The 20,238-nt window shown below is 40.9% G+C and overlaps 1 protein-coding gene across 2 annotated transcripts in view; it reads left to right on the top strand.

Moving 5' to 3' along the window:
* LOC136829398 (peptidyl-prolyl cis-trans isomerase NIMA-interacting 4) overlaps positions 1-20,238 on the top strand; it is a 43,001-nt gene that overhangs the window by 847 nt on the left and 21,916 nt on the right. Inside the window, exons 2-3 of one of the 2 annotated variants that reach the window (XM_067087894.1) lie at positions 18,176-18,295; positions 18,426-18,590. In XM_067087894.1, the coding sequence (XP_066943995.1) occupies positions 18,176-18,295; positions 18,426-18,584 (279 nt within the window). In that variant the 3' untranslated portion in view covers positions 18,585-18,590. The remainder of the gene's footprint in view (positions 1-18,175; positions 18,296-18,425; positions 18,591-20,238) is intronic. The other variant, XM_067087895.1, reaches the window with a different exon arrangement.

Here is a 20,238-nt window from a genome sequence, read left to right as displayed (position 1 = left end):
GTTATTTTTTGTTGGTTGACTGTGATTAATCTGTAATTAATCTCAGAAGTTGTATGCTGGCCATCCTGAAATGCTGTTGTGCATGCGCAGTGTCATAGGGGAACTTTTGGTAAAAAGTGAAGTTTCCTTCACTGGGAGGTCTGGGGGATGGAGCCCCCAACTAAGCAACACTGTTTGCAAGGTTAGCCTAGGTTAGGTTAGGGTATGGTAGGTTAGTAGGCTATGGTTCCTTGTATAACAGGTTTCCATAGCCAATCCCTTGTTGAACATGTGGCATGCGCGGAACTATTCCATAACAACAACATGGCAGTCCAGTCTTTCTCCCAGTGTTTCCAAAACCCTGTGTTCCCAAAGGGTTCCCAAGCATGTTGGGTAGATGTGCGGTTAATAATAATTGACCGACAATCAACAGCACCACCTCTTTCATCAGCGACACTACAAGTAGAGGCACAATTGATTTCCAAGGTAATAGTCCGTGCAGAGCTCTTACTTAGAAATACTGTGAGTACTAGCCTACTACCTCACCCCTCAGTTGTGGTAACTGGCCTGCCACTTTACATGCAGAATGGGCGCCATGTGTAGGCTATAGCAGAGTCCACTGCTCTTTGCAGCTAAGCCCCGGCCACTGCACGCCAGTGATTGGCTAGCTCTCGAGAGGTGAATGACGTCACGCTAGTTAACAGTCCAAATGATTACCAGTACGGATTTGACTCCGTTCGGTCATGTTGAACGTCGTGCATGAATGATGACACCACAGATTTGAGTTCCCGGAGTTCTGAAGTATGCAATTGATATCTCCGATAAAAGATATATTAAGTTATATATCTTTAGGAAGATCTTGGATCATTTAGTCTGTGCATTTTTTTCTATCATGCAGAGCCTAAATACACAAGCATCTTGCTTTTTTATTTTTAAATTGATGTTGGCCTAAGTAAGCAATCCCACATAGACTGCATTAATTGAAATGAAGCATAGACTTATGCAGCCATGTCAAATGTTAATATCATTGAGAGATTAGGCCTACACGTCAATTTCTTATATTTTGAGGCAAGGACAGGTCATAGGACTATATATCAAATTCTTACATTTTGATGCAATGACAGGTTGTAGACCTACACGTCAATTTCTTATATATTGAGGCAATGACAGGTCATAGGACCACACATTAAATTCTTATATTTTGAGAACATGATAGGGAATGGGCCTACACGTCAATTTCTTATCGCAAATAGTTTTCTTCCCGTATCTGTTGGAAATAGAGTAACTTTTAATTAATATAGTAGTTTCAACTCCATGATACATAATGCATAATATAAAGTGGAATGTACACTTATAAACAAGTGCACATGCACATACATGCATGGATGGCCATAGTAATTGTAACGCCACTTATACCACAGAGAATAAAAGTAAAACTTATGGACACGTAGCCAATGACACACAGATCAATCATAGGACTGTCTCAGCCTTACACACAACTGTCAGACTGCTCTCAATGAAATATATTGAAAATATATTTACAAAAGGGATAACAAATTATATTACTGTGATGAGTAAATATAAGGCTGCTGTAGCATTTCCATGAAAATGAGGGCTATGGTAGGAAGGCATCATAAGATGCTTAACGAAATAAGAAAAAAATAAATGATAGCTGAAAAAGTTATGTATGAGAGGATCCAAACCAGTCTGCGAGTAGCCCATGATATTCATTTGCTTTTGGGGGCATTCTTATAGGTTACCCTGTTGGACAAAAGGATACATGAGCCAGGAAATATTCTCTCTCTCTCTCTCTCTCTCTCTCTCTCTCTCTCTCTCTCTCTCTCTCTCTCTCTCTCTGTTGTTAGGAGAATATCTAGCGTAGACTATATTCTTAAAGATCTCGATTACTTTTAATTAAAACAATTGACAAGAGTAGGCAGATAATTCTTTACACCAGTATTTTATGAATAGGTCTATGTTTATTCTGCAGTTGTAGGTAACCATATGAAAAGTTTTCCAAGACACAAAACTACAAGCACCATAACAAAAAGAAATAATAAGAATAACCACAATAAAACGACTGAGTACAAGATAGGCCTATAATCCAAACACCATAAGCTGCATAAACCAACAAAAAGACATAGGACATCATAGGTCTACGTCCATTTTTATGATCCTGTTATTTCGAAGGAAGTTAACGTCCTTAAGAAAATTCTCAGCAAGTTATATCCAATACTACTCGTACAGCTTATTATACTGTAAAACTTTAAGTTAAACATAGGTATATACTGGTTTTGTAGAGTGCATTCACTGCTTGTCATCCCTCCGAATGTGTGAACGATTGCAATGAAATTGATTTTTTGACTGTTAAAATGTAGTAAAATTTCCTGAAATCAATATGAAATATCAGTCTGCATAGCTCTGAGAAAGTCTTTGTGTTTAAGTTTAGAATGGTGAACACGGTTGACAATATCAGATGGTAATTATCATTGTCCAGTGATTCAAGTGCACCGATTCGAACACAGACAGTCCCTGTGTCACCTCCTTATTCAGGTGAACCTCCTTTACGAAACACAGCACTGTAGCATCGCAGAACACTCCTGACTTCATTCATATTTTCCTTTTTTGTAACCACCTTTATTGAGATGCGTATTACGATTTTAATTCAGGGGACAATATAACGTTTCCTGTTTATAATCTGCAGAACGTATTTTAGTTCGGTACAACAACCATTGCGATATTAATGGACATGAAAAGAACCACAGATTAACCAACTTTTCAAAACTATTGCCAGCCAATTAGCTCTAAGGGATGGTCATGATGTAAGCAGTGGGCAGGGTTTAACTGCAAAGAACGCTGGACTTTGCTATAGTACCAGCCCCTTGGGGATGAAAATAAAAGCATAAACAAAAGACAATAATTATCATAAACATACCCTGTGTAAAATACATAAACATACACAAAAATCATAAATAAAAGGGGGTACAGTAAATATTCAGGCCAGCTACTTGCCGGAACCAGGCCTTTTTAGTGGTCTTCAGTTTTAGGCTAGCCTACCTCAAATTTGTCAAAATCAGAACAAAAATACAACATTGACCACCAATACTCCACTAAGTTTCAGTTAGACTACCAAGAATAGGCTTAGCCTAGGCTCATTGTAAGCCAAAATGTTACCCATTTCTTTAGCCTAGACCTAAATGTATTTTTAAAAGTACATCTAATTACAGAATAAAAAATGCAAACCTCAATTAACCAACAAGGTGCTGCATGTCGCTAAAACCATCTCCTTGTATGCTGGGTAAGGACGACAATAGTATTATCGATGCTTTATTTTCGAATACCAGGGTGATTTTAGTCCCATTCCTTAACTTTGCTTGAGTGACATCAAGTCTCACCAACCATTCAACTCACTGTTGAACTTTAAAGATGTCAGATTTCTCTTGAACTTAGGTATAAAAACAGCTGAATTGTAAACCTTCCTTGTTCCTACACAAATACAAACATTCGGTCTTTACATAGGATTTTGCTTGTGAACACGAGCTAGAACAACTGTTAACCTTCAAACAAAGTCGTTAGCTACCAATTGTAGGGGGAAGCCCCCCCCCCACTCGTAGGGTTGCACTCCACTTTGCTTTCGGCTGCCATCATGTGAAGACATCTCTGTGCTCTTCTCCCCGACTGCCATTTGCTTTCTGTTGTTTTGTTTTTTGTGGATAGTTTTTTTGTGATATAATTATATACAAACTCCTCAATCACTTTAGCCTTTTGAAGAGGAAACTGCTCGGTTAGGTGCTGTCCAGGGAAGGACAGACTATGGATTGAGTTTCTCTCTCTTTTTTTTTTTTGAGGTTGATCCTCATTGATTATCATTTATTATCATATATCTCACCATGAGAGGAGTGTAATAAACAGTCTGACCCGACTTCTTTTTTCAAGTGTTGTGGAGGCCGAGGTCCTTACAGAGTTCTGTGCCTCTCTAAGCCTCTCGGGAGAGCCGAGTGTATTTTGAACTTAACGATCATTCTTAGGCTCGAGGGGCTTTTTGATATCTGCACCAACTGTGCCAGGACTAATTACCAGCCACAGTGTCTGCTAACTGTAGGAATGCTCCTGCTCATGCAGTATCGGGATTAAGTTTCCAGGTACTGCTGTATACATCATTTGTGAGTGATGTTCTCTACACACCATTACCAAAGGCACTCTCAGCAAATTCAAGAAGAGATGGAAGTCGCCATTGTTGTCTTCGTTTTTTCATCATCGTTGAGTGCTGTCGCCTCCTCTTCCCCTTCTTCCAAGCTGGCAATTAGAGGAAGAAGATTACCTTGTGCTTCCGTTGACTTGCACATGGGTGCAACTGCTACATGGGGTTCTCCGGAACCCCGATATACCGGTACAGGTATTATATATTCCATTTACGATGGGGTTAGTTTACAAAAACCCCATCATTTTGTGAAATTAACGTATCTTGAAATTAGCCTAGCCTGCACTAGGGTACTTTACGTACAGTATGGGGTACAGTCTATGCATAAATGGTAGCCGAGCCTACACTATACAGTACTATACTCTATAGATATACAGTATAATTACCTGTTAATATCAGGTAATTCTGGAGCTTCTATGCAGGTTGACTTATGGTAATTCAGTACAAACAGAGTACTGTATGTACAGTACAGGGTACAATCTACAGGCAGTCCCTGGGTTACGACGGGTCTGGCTTACGATTTTCCGAGGTTACAACGCTTTTCAAATATATTCATCAGAAATTACAGTATTTCCCATTGTACAATGCATGTTCCGGGGTTACGACGCCGATCTGACAGAAGAAATATGGCTACAAGATGGCAGAATAATAAAAATTTGGAGGTTTTTTGATGAAAAACTCAATAAAAATGCAGTTTACATCATTTTCAATGCACCCAAAGCATTAAAAGTAAGGTTTTCTTAGGATTTTTGACGATTTTCAACTATTTTTCGGCTTACGACGATTTGCAGCTTACAACGCGGCATAGGAATGGAGCCCCTATCGTAAACTGGGGACTGCCTGTATAACATATACAGTAGCCTAACTTACACTATACAGTACTACAGTAATACCTTGATCTTATGCGCTTCAAGTTGCGCAAATTCACATACACACAAACTTTTCATTGGAACTAACTAACCTAACTAACTGTTTAATTTTTGAAGTAATTTATAAGTTTTCATGCTTTTATGTGCAAAATCTATATTTAAAATGTATTATTTTTATTTTTGTACATACATAAATATAGAAAACCCCCCGTATTCGTGTTCCCACAATTCGTGGACTCAACTATTTGAGGATTTCTCTATGGAACATATATACAGTACACATTATTTGCAGAAAATTTGCACATTCGTGGTATTTTTCAGTGAGAAATATTCACCAATTACTTTATTTTAATATAATTTTCATTACTAAATGCACTATTAAAATACTCAGGTACCCAGGTAGTCCTCAGGTTACGATAATTTGTCTTAGGATAATTCGATTTTGTAATGGGCTAGGCTATTAACACCAATATGACAATATTTATAAAATATTTTTAAATTTCATGAGGGCATAGGCAATAGCATACAATCAGGCAGCAAGAGAGACCAGATTACAACAGACCAACTTCTTTTCCTCCATCTCTATATCCCATCTTCTAGTTAAAAAAATAAAAGGGAATGGTAAAAGTATTGTTAGTAACGTTATACTCTTGCACAAATGCATACAGCCATAAACAACCGAATGAGAAACTCTTGTTTTGCTTATAACTGAATCGGATGGCAACAGCTATTTTGCTTGTATTTCAACCATTGTACAGTAGTAAACAATTACCATAGTTATGTTACAAATGACGTTAAGTAGAATAGGACTGATATATTTTTACATTATACCCTTATTCGGTTCGGATAAAAGATCGGCAAGGAAACATACTGCTAAATGTAAGCTGCAAGTTGTAGCTGAAGCGAGAAAACAATGTTCAAGCTGCTAATGACTATAAATTATCATGCATCAGCAACATGGATGAAACTCGACCATAATTAAAATTGGAAAGTATTTTAATCAAAACTACTGGGCATGAAAGAACACATTACTGCTGTTTTTACACCGAGAAACGATAAATACGTAAAGCTCGTACTGTATTATGATGAAATCAAGTGAAAAAAGCGAATGGAATCATGATTTTTTTTACACAAAACAAATCTGCCCCCAAACTGCCAACATCATCTATTAACAGAAAAATAGCTAAATTAATTTCACAACGAGACGTATTTAAGTTATATTTCGACTTGAAAACACTTCGTATAACAAAAAATAACCTTGCCCCAAATAAATAAAGTATCTAGAGACTCATTTATGCTAACTAGAAGCAAGAAAAGCACTCTGAAGTGAGTTAAATACGGCAAAATAAACTTACCGCATAATCAATTTCCAAAACAAAACTTTGATCGCTATGATCGCAATTTATGATACAAAGCAATATAAGAATATATATACAATATTATTGGATATAGTGAAGTGAAGCATAGCATTTTAAAAGAACCATGGAGAAGGTGCATATTTGTTATGTTGATGTTTGTATAATACGATATTAATATGTGAATATAGAGTACAGTACAGTGAACCCCCCATATTCACGGGGATGTGTCCCACACCCCCCGCAAATAGCTAAAATCCGCGAATGCTTAAAACCCCTCTAAAAACACTTAGAACTGCCCATTTTGATAGTTTAAACATAGAAAAACCCTGTAAAAATGCATATACCTGAGTATTTTAATAGTTTTATCACAAAAAGGTTATTTATTCATGAACATTATATGAAAACACAGTAATTAGTGAATATTTCTCAGTGAAAAATACTGCGAATGGGCAAATTTTCCGCAAATAATGGCTAGATATGTTCCACAGAGAAACCCGTGAATGTGTGAGTCCGCGAATCATGAGAACGCGAATACGGGGGGTTTACTGTATAATGTAGGCTAGGCTTCCGTATATGTATACGATATACCATAGTGTGGGCTAAGTTAATTCTTGTTTGTTATTCAATTTCTCTTTGTATTGAATTATCATAAGTCACTCTGCATGAACCTCCAGAATTAGCTGATATTAATAATTACTATGCCATATATGTATAGAGTACTGTACACTTTATATTGTAGGCTAGGCTACCATATATACTGTATTCTACAGTACCAGTACCATGTATACATGGTATTGAATACCCTAGTGTAGGCTAGGCTATATTCGAGATAGGTTTCTACCAACAATTGATGGGAACCTAACCCAATCGTAAGTAGGACAATACCTGTATAAGCATTTCTAGAGTTTTTTTTTTTTTTTTGAACTATCAAAATAGGCAGTTCTAAGTGTTTTTAGAAGGGTTTTAAGTATTCACCAATTTTAGCTATTTGCGGGGGTTTGTGGTACACATCCCCCGCGAATACGGGGTTTTACTGTATGACACATAGGTAATTACAGCACGTATAGTTAGTGTACTTTTACAAGATGTGACCCATTCACAAAGTTACTGCACTTTTCAAAGATGATACCCCTGCAGAAAGTGTCTGTTTAATTTTTGAAGTAATATACAAACCTTTTAGTCTTTACAATAGGAATTACCTTCAGCACAGCTGGAGACCGGCTGTTTAACTTTAAACAAGTTGGTGGAGTATATATGTAGTTAACTACCAACTAATGGTGGGCGCCCTGTCCACCAGTCGGTACACACTGCACTTTGCTTTTGGTCATGGAGAGAGAGAGAGATGTGTCACTCTTTTGTCTATGCCTGTCGTTCGACTGATTAATTTGTTTACAGTAAACCCCCATACTCGCGTTCTCACGATTCAGAGACTCACCGATCACAGGATTTTCTTTGGAACGTATCTATAAACTATTCGTGGTAAATTCGGCAATTCGCGAACTTTTTCATCTGGAAATATTCACTAATTAATGTATTTTGATGTTACTTTTATGACTAAATACATTTTTTATGATAAAAAATTATTTACTAATTTTCAAATATTATTAAGATTAATAATAATAGTAATAATAATACTGTAATAATACTGTACTGTAAGATTAAATAATAAGTAACTCAAAGAAAGAGAGAGAGAAACTGGTTTTCTCCCCTCCATTCAGGACAGACCCCAACCTCATTAAAGCAAAGATAGATGCTTAGAATTGATACTATTGAAATATTAAAATTATGTTAAAGTACTATTGAAATTATATTAAAATGATGATGTATAAGTGTTTCAGGATGATAGTACAGTATAAGCATTTTTATAGGGTACATTTTATGATAAAATAATGATTTACAGTACATACTAATTTTCAAATAATAATATAAGTTTAGTAAGATTAAATAATAACATTATATATTAAATAAAAATAATAAAGTACTAATTTTCAAATATTAAGATTAATAAGATTAAATAATAATAATAATAATAATGATAATACTGTATAATATAATATTTTCTCTGCATTTGTGTAAAAAATTTGTCAACATTTTAAACAAACAAATAGTGATTCCCAGTCTTTTTTATCCTTGGCTTGAGAAAGGAGGGCGGAGGGTAAACGTCAATATACTTGATAGTTTGACATATTGGTCGGAGGGGAAGGAGTGTTCCCTGCAGAAGCTCAAAGATTTCAATCTTTTGATATCGTAAGCTGTTATGCTCCTCTCTCTCTCTCTCTCTCTCTCTCTCTCTCTCTCTCTCTCTCTCTCTCTCTCTCTCTCTCTCTCTCTCTCTCTCTCTCTCTCTCAGGAAAAGATACTGTTTGTGTGTGTGTGTGTTCATAGTGTTTTAAAAATGTGTAGTAAAGGTATTACATCTTTGGAAGACAAAAAACAAATATATAATTTATGTTGTTGTCGGAGAGATTAAAGAGATAATCTCTCTCTCTCTCTCTCTCTCTCTCTCTCTCTCTCTCTCTCTCTCTCTCTCTCTCTCTCTCTCTCTCTCTCTCTCTCTCTCTCTCTCTCTCTCTCTTGCCCCAGCCAACCTTGTTGAATATAAGTTGAAGTGGTAGCTCTCTTTCTCTCTGCTTTGGGCTGGAAGGCTTAGAAGTATGTATGTGTATATTTTTAAGGGTACTAATGTTTAAGATGACTTTGAAATTATATTAATAATATAATTTCAAAGATTAATACAGTAATAGGATAATAATTTAAGGTATGTTTGATGTAGGATGATACTTTAAGTATACATTTGGTATTTGAACTTTCAAGATAAGCAATTATAAACCTTTTTAGAGGGTTGTAGGAAGTATTCACGGATTTTAACTATTCGCAGGGGCGTCTGGAACACATACCCCTCGAATACAGGGGTGTTTAATGTATTTTATGTTTTCATGTTATATATCTGGAAAATAACGTTCTTTTGTGATGTAATGCACAATATACAAACCCTAGGTCCTTTACATTAGGAATTACTTTCAGTAAAGCTGGAATTGGCTGTTAAACTTTCAAACAAGATGGTTAGGCAGTTAACTACCGCCCGGTAAGCGGGAGACACACCCTCCCGGATGTAACATTCCAATTTGCTTTCATCTGTCGTGCTATGCAGACATGTGCTCGCTCTCTGCCCTGATTGCCGTTACACTGTTTTTCTCGGTAGGATCTTTCCTGTTTTTTGGTTGTGTGTGTATTTGTGTGCGTTTGATGTTGTTTTACCAATGCAAACCCACGAGTCATCTAATCCTGTGCAGAAGGCCATCACGCTCCAGCGTGTGTCCTGGGGCTGTTGGCAAGGGTTGTACTCGCTTCCGTTATCCTTATGATGTTGACCCTTATGCCCTCTGTACCACTTGCAGGGGGCATGACTGTAATCCTGCTTCAACTTGTACTGAGTGTTGCTCTTGGTCGCCTGCGCAGTGGGTGAAGTTTACTGGGAGGAAACAGTATACTGTAGGAGGAAGGCTGCCAAGGCATCGTTGGAAGGAAATACGCCTCCGACTACGCCGTTGGTAGCTAACCCTTCTTCCTCATTTCTACCCCACTGGTAAACTTCCCCTTCTGGCTGTCTCTCCTTTGGGAGAGATCTCTCCTATGTCAGGCTACCTCAGGAAGTCTTCTGCAGCCGTGTACCAGGTGTCGTCAACTGGGCCTCTCTCCAGTCAGAACTACTATTCAACAAGTAGTAGACTTCTTCATTTTCCTTCGTAGAGAGAAACTTCTTTAAAAATCTGCAATCAAGGGTTACAGGGCTGCCCTAGGCTTAGTTCTACTTCTCAAAGACATGAATTTATCCTCTTCATGGAAGATTTCTATGCTTCTCAAGAGTTTCAGGCAGTCCCGTTCTCTGGAGACCTTAAACTTACAAATTGGGACCTAACATTGGTGTTGAGCAGTTTGACACATAGGCCATATGAACCCGTAAGAGCTTCTTCAGACAGGAGTTTAACTCTCAAAACTGTTTTCCTTTTGGCCTTGGCAGCTTTCAAAAGAGTAAGCGAACTACACAGATTATCCTTTAATGTCAAACACACGAGGGGTTGGGGGTCAGTAGCCCTTGAATTTGTTCTGGAATTCATGGCTAAAATCCAAAATCCCTCAGTTCATGATGACAGATTCAAGATGCTTTCCAACTGTTCTCTAACAGATTTTTGTTGGTAATGACACCGATGAGTTACTTTTATGCCCCGTTAGGCCACTGTGTAGCTACCTGAAAAGGACTAACACCTCAGACTGGGTTGTCGAAGACTTTTTGTTGTTACAGTTATTACAGGCCAGATCAAGAAAGAAGTGTCCAAGAATACTGTCCCCTTTTGGCTTCAAGAAGTAATTAGATAAGCCTACTCTTCAACTTCAAATCCAGAAGCCAATTCGGTGCGTGCAAGAGCACATGATGTCAGGGGACTAGGACCCTCCATCGCGTTCAGAAAGAACCTCTCGGTTCAAAGAATATTAAAGGCTGGTACTTTGTTACTACAAGCCACCTTCACATCCTTCTATCTGTGGGATGTTGCCCACAAGTCCTTGGATACTTTTTTCCTTGGGTCCAGTGGTGGCTGCTCAACAAGTTGTGTAGCTCATCCAGTGACCCTAGCAGGACAGTTTGTATCTAACCTAAGATTTTTGAAAGTGAGAATGAATGATTTTACTGGTCTACTCCATCTCTCTTTCTAATTCCTTCTCTATTGGTGGGCAGTGAAGAGAAGTTAACCGTCATGCTCTGGAACTGGTCAGGTACAGGTGAGTGTTGAGCCCTTTCCATTAATTTTGACTGATTGTTCATATACAATATAAACTACTTTGGAAGGAATTCCCTTCGTCTCTCGTACAAGGGGAGAGAGGAAATGATGATAGCAAGGCTGGTGGCTAACGTAGTGCTGTTGTCTCTGATAGTTTAATTCTTTATCTCTATTTAGGTACAATGTAACAGGAGTTCCATTTTGTCTCTTTACCCAGATGTCTGACTGACAAGTAACCCTTACTTTACAGCTCCTTCCTATACCCATCCTTGGCTAGGAAGTGAGACCAGGTGAGGCCCGTCAACTCGAGAGCCGAGGATGCACGGACCTCCGAGGAGGTCCAAGCACCCAGCACTTCTGCTCAAAGTTCTGCCTCCAAGCGTAGTGCTGTCCCTGCCTCTGCCCGAGTCTCCTCGGACATTCAAGCAGAGGGGTCTTCTGCGGGACCTTCGCATACCGCGTCAGCTTCAAGTATACGGACCTTTAAGGAAGCGAGCATATCTCAGGGTGCTTAGGTTTCTGTGAAACCTCAGTTCCTTCGATAAGTAACATGGAGTCAGCTCCATGTTCTGGTTCAGGCACACAAGAGAGGATGGGGTCCAAGCATGCAGGTATTTCCCCCCCTCTCTCTGCTGCTACTTGCCCAAGTATGCAGCCAGGGTCCCGTGAAGGTGTTGCTGACTCAAGGGTCCACTCGCCGGGAGTTGTTTCGAGGACGTTCCCCTTACAGTCTGGTGAACTTCTTGCACTTGCAAGGAGAGTCTTGAGAGAGGACTGCGGATTGGAAGGACTCAAGGGTCCTCTGCCCTGAGACGCAGATTCTCTCGAGATACAGAGGACATTTTTGGAGATAGTCATGTTGATTCGTCGACACAACGATCTGAGGGAAGGGGCCATGGCTACATCCATTGACCATCCTTCTGGTCTTGAAGTCTACTGGGGTCCTAAGAAGGAACCCAGAGCTTCTGTGGGCTTGCCTTGGTCCTCGCTTGCCAAGGGAGTCTCGGATCAGGTTAGCGCTCTTGTCTCTGGGGAGGAGAATTCCCTTTGATCTAATCACTCAGCCAAGCTACTTCCCACTCCTCTGTCTCACCAGAAGTACTATGCTCCCTCGACAGATCCACTGCTGACGAAACAGGTTGACCCAGACTTGGTTCACTTAGCTCTGGGTCTCTCACTGCAGCAGCTTGGGACAGAAGAGGTAGTCTTCACGCAACAGGAAGCAGCGAGCCTGGAAGCCACTGCCATGGCAGCCTTCCAGGCAGTCTCCTAGCTGGACCTTAGGTCTCTCACAGTGTCCAAGGTTGCAGCTGCTGGGGGGTCCATCAACCCCCCGGAGGACTCAACCTTTGGGAGACTGTGCCAGTCTGGTTGTAGGGCTATCTCCTACCTGGCCCACCAGACAGCAAACCTGTGGGCGAAATTGGTGCTGAAGACAAGGGACGCTGTCCTCACTCAGATAACCAAACACATGAACCCTGACTTGGCTTTGGCTGTTCGGAATGGACCGGTGCTGGGTTCTGCCTCTCTCTTCTCTCGAGAGGAGGTGGACGCTGCGGTGGACAAGCGTCATGTCGAGGATAATGACCGACTTGTCCACCAGGTAGTGACAAAGGCCTCCAGTCTTCGTGTGTCACTACAGCCTGACCTTCGGGTCTGGTCAGCGATTCCTGAGGCCCTTAGAAGTCCCAGGCTTCGAAGGGCGCTTGGAACCACCCAGCCTGCTTCTGCTCCTGCCAAGAAAGGTGCACAGTCGTGCCCCTTTTCTCCACCTTTCCAGTTCAGCAGAGGGAAGGGAGGCAAAGGAAAGAAGAAGGGAGGAAAACACTAGGGTCGGTGTTCCCCTCCACAAGCTGCCGTCGGTAGGGGGCCTGCCTGTCAAGCCATCGGGCAATATGGCAGTGACACGGAGCCGAGACCTGGGTAGTAGATGACCTTTGGGAGAGCTATCTACTTTCTTTCAAGTCTCGACCACCCTTCACCGACACTTGGGCTGATTCCGCTCTTACATACTAGGCTCACCAAAGGATCTCACTGTCCCGGAGGAGTTAGCAGCGATGTTGAGAAAACGCAATGTAGAAGTCGTGACAGGTCGGTCCCCAGGCTTTTACAGCCAAATCTTCCTCATGGAGAATGAATCAGGGGGGTGGAGGCCAGTCATCAATCTCTCTCCCTTGAACCGATTCATTCGCCAGACTTGGTTCAAGATGGAAACGGCCTGATCGGTGCTCACTTCCATCAGGGAGAATGACTTCAAGCTGAAGGATGCGTATTTTCAAATACCCATTCATCAGTCCTCTCACAAGCACCTTTGCTCCGGGGAGACAGCATTCCAGTTCAGGGTACTTTGTTTCAGGCTCTCAACCGCTCCCCAGGTGTTCATGCAAGTGTTCACCCTTGTGTCACCTTGGGCCCATTCGAACGGGATACGTCTGTTGAGGTATCTTGACGATTGGCTAGTCTTGGCAAATTCTCGTCTGCAGTTGCTCCAAGATAGGGGTTACCTTCTCGAGTTATGCCGTGCCCTAGGGGTTGTGGTAAATCTCGAGAAGTCCAGTTTCATACCCAAGCAGAAGATAAAGTACCTGGGCATGCTGATAGATACAGCAGCAGCAAGAGTTTACCCCTGGGACTCTCGTATCAGCAGGTTCAGGGAGGCAGCGCAAACATTCATGTCCTGGCAGGAACAACCAGCACGGCAGTGGCAGGTCGTTCTAGGTTACCTGTCATCCTTGGAGAAGCTGGTCTGTCATGGGCAGCTTCACCTTCATTCTCTCCAGTGGAGAATGAAGGAGTTCTGGTCTCCAGCAAGGAATCTTCCATCTTTTCCCACCTCTCTCTCGTGGAGGGTGAGACAGGGCTTAGCCTGGTGGCTGGACGACAGGAACCTCGTAATAGGAGTGTCCCTGCACATTTCCCCTCCCAAGATGTTTCTGTTCTCAGACGCTTCAACTGTGGGATAGGGCGCACACCTGGAGGAGTTGCTAATATCAGGTGTGTGGAACTGAGATGACAAGCACCTTCACATCAATATCCTGGCGCTCAAGGTGACCTTCCTGGTCCTCCAAGAGTTTCAGGATCAAGTGATGGGACACTCGGTGGTGTTGATGAGTAACAACACCACAGTAGTGGCATACGTCAACAAGCAAGGAGGCCTTGTGTCTTTTTCGCTGCACCAGTTGACAATGCAGGTGTATGAGTGGTCAGTAGCCCACTCGGTAGAGCTGTCAGCGAGATACATTCCAGGCAATAGGAATGTAGTGGCAGACAAGCTCAGTCACTGGGGTCACGTGATAGGGACAGAGTGGTCCCTTCACATGGACATCTTGGAAGGGCTATTCAATTTTTGGGGCTCCCATCTATTGCTTGCCACCCAGCATAACAGGAAGCTCCAGGTATTTTCCTCCATCGTCCCTGACCCATGGGCTGCAGCAGAGGATGCCTTCTAACACCCATGGGACAACCTGGATGCCTATGCCTTTCCACCATTCTGTCTGCTTTGTCCAGTGATCAACAGGGTAATGATCACCAGGAATCTCAGAATGACCCTGGTGGCTCCCAAATGGTCACATGCCACAAGTATCTGGACCTGCTAGCTCTTCTCGTCGAAGCACCGAGAGAGATTCCCCCTGGCACAACCTGCTTTGTCAGCTGCATGTAGAACGGTTCCATCAGTCCGTGGAGTCACTTGCACTTCACAGCTGAAGACTATCCAGCATCTCTTGCAAGCAAGAGGCTTTTCTTGCCGCACAACAACTGAGATGTCTGGATACCTGCAACAGTCCTCCGCCACAATCTACCAGGGGAAATGGGCTGTCTTCTGTGGTTGGTGTTGTGGACAGGATCTCTCTGGAGTCGGTGCTGCTGTTCAGCAAGTATCAGATTTCCTCGTCTTCCTTCCCCAAGAGAAGCTCCTCTCTGTCTCAGCTGTTAAGGGCTATAGGGCCATCCTGGGCCTAGTCCTACGCCTGAGGGGTGTGGATATCTCCTCCTCGCTGGAGATATCGTTGCTGATGAAGAGCATCAAAAGTTCTTGCCCTCCCAGGGAACTCAGGCCCCCTGGGTGGGATGTGACTCATTTTGAGGAGCCTGACTCATGCACCATACGAGCCCTTACAAGAGTCGTCAGACAGGGACCTGACCCTCAATCAAGACCGCTTTCTTGCTAGCCCTGGCATTGGTGAAGAGAGTAGGTGAACTGCACGGATTTTCCTTCATTGTGAAACACTCGAGGGGTCCGGGATCGATTACGCTCGATTTCGTCCTGGATTTTGTAGCTAAGACTCAGAATCTGTCATTCCCTAATACCAACTCAAGACCTTGATGATCCCCTCCTTAGAGGACTTTGTGGGTAATGATCCAGATGAGATACTACTGTGTCCTGTTAGAGTACTGCAGTGCTATCTGAAGAGGATTTGCCATCTCCAGTCTCAGTATTGACAACTCTTTGTTAGCACTTGGTCGAACAAGAAAGGCGAGGAGGACTCCAGTGTGTTTCAGGCGAGAGCTCACAAAGTCAGGGGCATTGGTCCATCCCTCACGTTCAGTTCCTCAGGTTCTGAAGGTGGGGGTATGGCGCGGCAGACGACTTTCACCTCTTTCTACCTTCAGGATATTGCCCACAAGTCCCTGGACACATTTTCCTTGGGTCCTGTGGTGGCTGCTGAACAAGTTGTGTAACTCATGTGGCTCCTCTATGGTTGCAAAAGAGAGTGTGTGTGTGTGAGTGACTGCTCCTCTTTCCCTCCCTCTTTTCTTCAACCTTACCCTCCCCTACGGGCAGAGGGTAGGTTATTGAGCTGTCACAGAGCTGGAACAGGCATCGACATAGGTGATTTTTCATATAATTGAGCACCTATTCTATGTTCTGTAGGTATTTAGAAGCAAATCCTTCCTTCTCTTTAGCAAGGCAAGGGGAGAGAGGGACAGACAGTGTGAACCCATTGCTTATTTACAAGGCCTTATCATTGTCGCCAACACAAAGATTCAACCTTACCATTTTCCCGAATGATGCTGCTATTCCCATCTATTCAAGAAATTGCCCAGAAGTCTGACAATTGAACGTACAGTTCCTATACTTCGTTCATTATGTCAGCGGCACAGCCCTCTTCCTTGTTCTCTCGACCAGGAAGATGTAGGTGTGGCGAACTACCAGTCAGTTCAGAGACTTACTCAGCTTCCTCCCTCCAAGAAGTAAGTCTTCCCATAATAAAGACCAAGGGTTTGTACATTGTGTAGGAACAAATTGCAGATTTTAAAAGTAATTTGTATTTTTCCTAACTATACAAACCTGAGGTCTTTATAGTTAAGTGCCCACCTCATGCCACCCCTCAAGCTGACACCAAGCTTACATGGGCCGAAGGTAAAGTGACCCTTTGCCGACTGGGCAGCTGAGACTGCCACCCAGTCATTCGGTAGTTAACTACCATACCACCTTGTTAAAAGTTTAATGGCCAGTTTCCAGCTGCGCTGAAGGAATTCTTATAATAAAGACCTCGGGTTTGTGTAGTTAGGAAAAATACAAGTTACTTTTAAAATTTGTCACATATACTCAAAGAAACATTGCATTTCAGATGAGTAATGAATGAAGTACTAGCTTGATGAGTTTCCAAGCCTTATTCATGAGCCACAGCACCTTGGTTTCTCCATATTTGACAGTGAAGCAGAGATCATTAAAGAACCTTTACTAATATCCAATGTAGACCATGAAAATATATCCCTTGCAGGAAGGTACAGGTATCAGAGTCTTGAGTTGTAGAGTCTAAAGATTTTTCTGTCATGTTATGGCCACAAAAGGCCTCCAGTCAACTCTTAACAAATAATTGGACTCTTGAACTTTTCAACATATAAAGAATTTACTTCCTGTAGTTAAAGCAGTCCAAACTCAGAGGGGGGCACCAGACCATGTTTATCATTGTCTTCCTGTGAGTCCTACCACTTTTCTCAAGAAGATAACTTATTTGCATTATCATCAGCTATTTCAAAACATTTTACATCTTACACTCCTACTAGGTTTAAGCCCTACCATTGACCCCTTGTCAGTACAAAGATCCTCCAATTTTCTGTTGTCTCTCACTCAAGATGGATCCTTTTTTCCCTACAGCATAATGCCATTTCCACCTAAGTATCTGCTTAGGCAAGTGTAACTGACAAGTTTTTGTTAACCAGCTGAGACTTTTTAAAAACAATTGATTTTTAGTACAAACCCCTGAGTTTATTTAATAAAAAGTGCCCACCTCCTGACTCAGCACTTCTTACAGTAAATCTAACACTACAGGAAATTATTTAACCATAACTACTACTACCTAGAAGAATACTTGGCCAGGGGAAGGGTTCTTCTTTTGGAGTGTGTTTTATGGGTTTATGTGAGATTTGACTTTGTAAGCAGTTCATTTTATGCAATATTAAAAAATGAATCACTGAAGTTTGAGGCATTTTTATGCTTTTTCAAACTGTAGTGTACATTACCTTTGAACTGCTTGGAATGGGAAAAATTACTTGTCGTAAGGAAAATAAAATTTTTCCACATGCCTAACTTTATGTGGTGGAACTGTAAAATGAAAGAATGTACACCATTCACTTTCACTGAACAGTAACATGAAAATCAGATTAGATATTTCACAATACTTCTCCAAAGTTTCCATCAGTCAACTCATTAGAATCACACCACAGAATGTTCTCTATTTATGTGAAGTTTCTTTATTATTCATTGCTTTAGTACAAGTGTGAAGATGGTATTATTGCAGTGATATTCACTTTGGTGATTTTTTTTTAGAAAAGAGAAACAGCAAGTGAAGGGCAATTATGGAGTTGAAAATAACAAATCAGTGCTTCATGAGTGACTGTAGGGTTTGATTTTAGATGGTATGTCTTTATATCATAAATGATTGAAAGGATTAATTTTGAGGACATTTCTAAATTCATCTTTACAAGCATTCAAGAGTTTTTCTTTATTCCTCAAACATTGATTAAAAATACTGTTTTCATCAGGTTCGCCATATCCTGTGTGAGAAGCAAGGCAAGTCATTAGAGGCTTTAGAAAAGATAAAATCAGGGATGAAATTTAATGAAGTGGCTGCTGAGTATTCAGAAGACAAAGCTAGGAGTGGGGTAAGTTGATTTGAAAGACATTATTGAAATTCTGTACCTATATGTAAAATATTGCTGCAGTGTACTGTATTTAGGTGAACCAATTTTCTTCATACTTTTAGTTTGTGACAGTGCTTTGCAATGATTACAGGGTGATCTCGGTTGGATGACACGAGGCTCGATGGTGGGACCTTTTCAGGATGCTGCATTTGCTCTCCCAGTATCAACCTTAGCTAATCCAGTTTATACAGATCCACCTGTAAAAACTAAATTTGGATATCATATAATAATGGTTGAAGGAAAAAAATGATGTAAGGTTAGTTTTGTGTTATGTTGTTGTACCCTTATTGCTAGAAGATCCATTAAAAACCATGTTTCTATCCTATCAGTTCTTGTTAGTACAATATACTTATTCATAAAGTAGTCATCAACTCTTTGTACTTGTGAAAATAATGTTCTAATTTGAAAGTTGTATTGAGATCATGAGCATAACCCCATTGCACTCAAGTCCTCACTCGCTCTGGAATACCTTAGTGTGAATTTATCCTTTTGATTACTAAGTACTGTAGTTACAGAGATGGTCTTTTCATAATATATCAATTTTTAAAATGTCTATGTGCATGAGTATAAACCTCTATATTTACTTTGGCTATACTGCTCAGCATGATGCTGTTTTAACCAAGAACAGTCATCAAAAGAAACCTTGAGCCTTCCTCCTAGATTAGTCCCGTGCTTATCGTGTCATAAATATTATTGCTGCCTCAGCAGGCTCGAGTAATTGTAAGAGAAAGCAAAAAAGTTACTGGGAAGAGGCCACTTGTGGTATCAAATTCTGTTAATGGTGGAATAAGACGAGTATTGAACCAGCCCATACACCTGTTCCAGTTTTGATTAATTTTATTTTTAAGTCAGTACAAGAATCTTTTGGTCTCAGCAATTAAGTGATATAAGTTAGCCTTTTCTCAGGTCTTTGAACTTTGTGGTCTTGGCTAGGGGTCTACAGTTGACTGAAAAGATGCTTCAACACTTCAAAAAGGAAGCTCTCAAGAAGTTCATCACATCTCCTTGATATATCTTTCATACTCGATAATTTCATTAAACCTTACAAACCCTAGTATCAAGCCTCTCTTTCAAGTCTTATCACAAAGATGTTCTTTCTCAGGCATTATCAGTCCTTGAGATGTGTTAGCAAGCTGTATGATTTTCTATTCAACTTATTCATGCAAAGAAGTGGGATTATATAAGCCTTATTGTTTTTTCAACTGACTATAGTGAAGCGACAAAGCCCAGGAGCCAGAATTGATGTATGGTGCCCTTTACTGTTCGATTACGCCAAAAGCAGAAAGGACCTCTGGTATTTTTTCCTTTTACTGTATCTTCAGTGAACAGAGAAATACCATTAGTCTTCCAAGCAAAGCTTGTCTAGCTGTCTCTTTCCACAGTTTGCTTCAGGTAGAAGGTAATGAGGAATACCATTGGGTATTGAATAATACAGTGAACCCCTGGTTCATGGGGGATGCGTCCCCACACACCCATGAATAGGTCAAATCCATGAATGCTTAAAACCCTCTAAAAACACTTAGAACTGCCCATTTTGATAGCTTAAACCAAGAAAAACCCTGTAAAAATGCTTATACTTGAGTATTTTAATAGTTTTATCACAAAAAGTGCATTTATTCATGAAAATTATATGAAAATACAGTAATTAGTGAATATTTCTCAGTGAAAAATACCGCGAATGGGCGAATTTTCCGTGAATGATGGCTAGATATGTTCCACAGAGAAACCCGCGAATGCATGAGTCCGCAAACCATGAGAACGCGAATACGGGGGGTTTACTGTACAAGTAATTTTAAGTGTACAACAATGTGAGAGATGGCAAAGCTGTGCAAGTCAAAATTTGTGTCCTTGAGATCAGAGATCTCTCCACTTCATTTCTTTTAAGGGGAATATGTCAGACACTT

The sequence above is a fragment of the Macrobrachium rosenbergii genome, chromosome 44 (genome assembly GCF_040412425.1).
Source record: "Macrobrachium rosenbergii isolate ZJJX-2024 chromosome 44, ASM4041242v1, whole genome shotgun sequence".
NCBI classification, from domain to species: domain Eukaryota; kingdom Metazoa; phylum Arthropoda; class Malacostraca; order Decapoda; family Palaemonidae; genus Macrobrachium; species Macrobrachium rosenbergii.
Note: the sequence above shows the minus strand (reverse complement) of the source record. Positions and strands in the feature narration are given on the sequence as shown.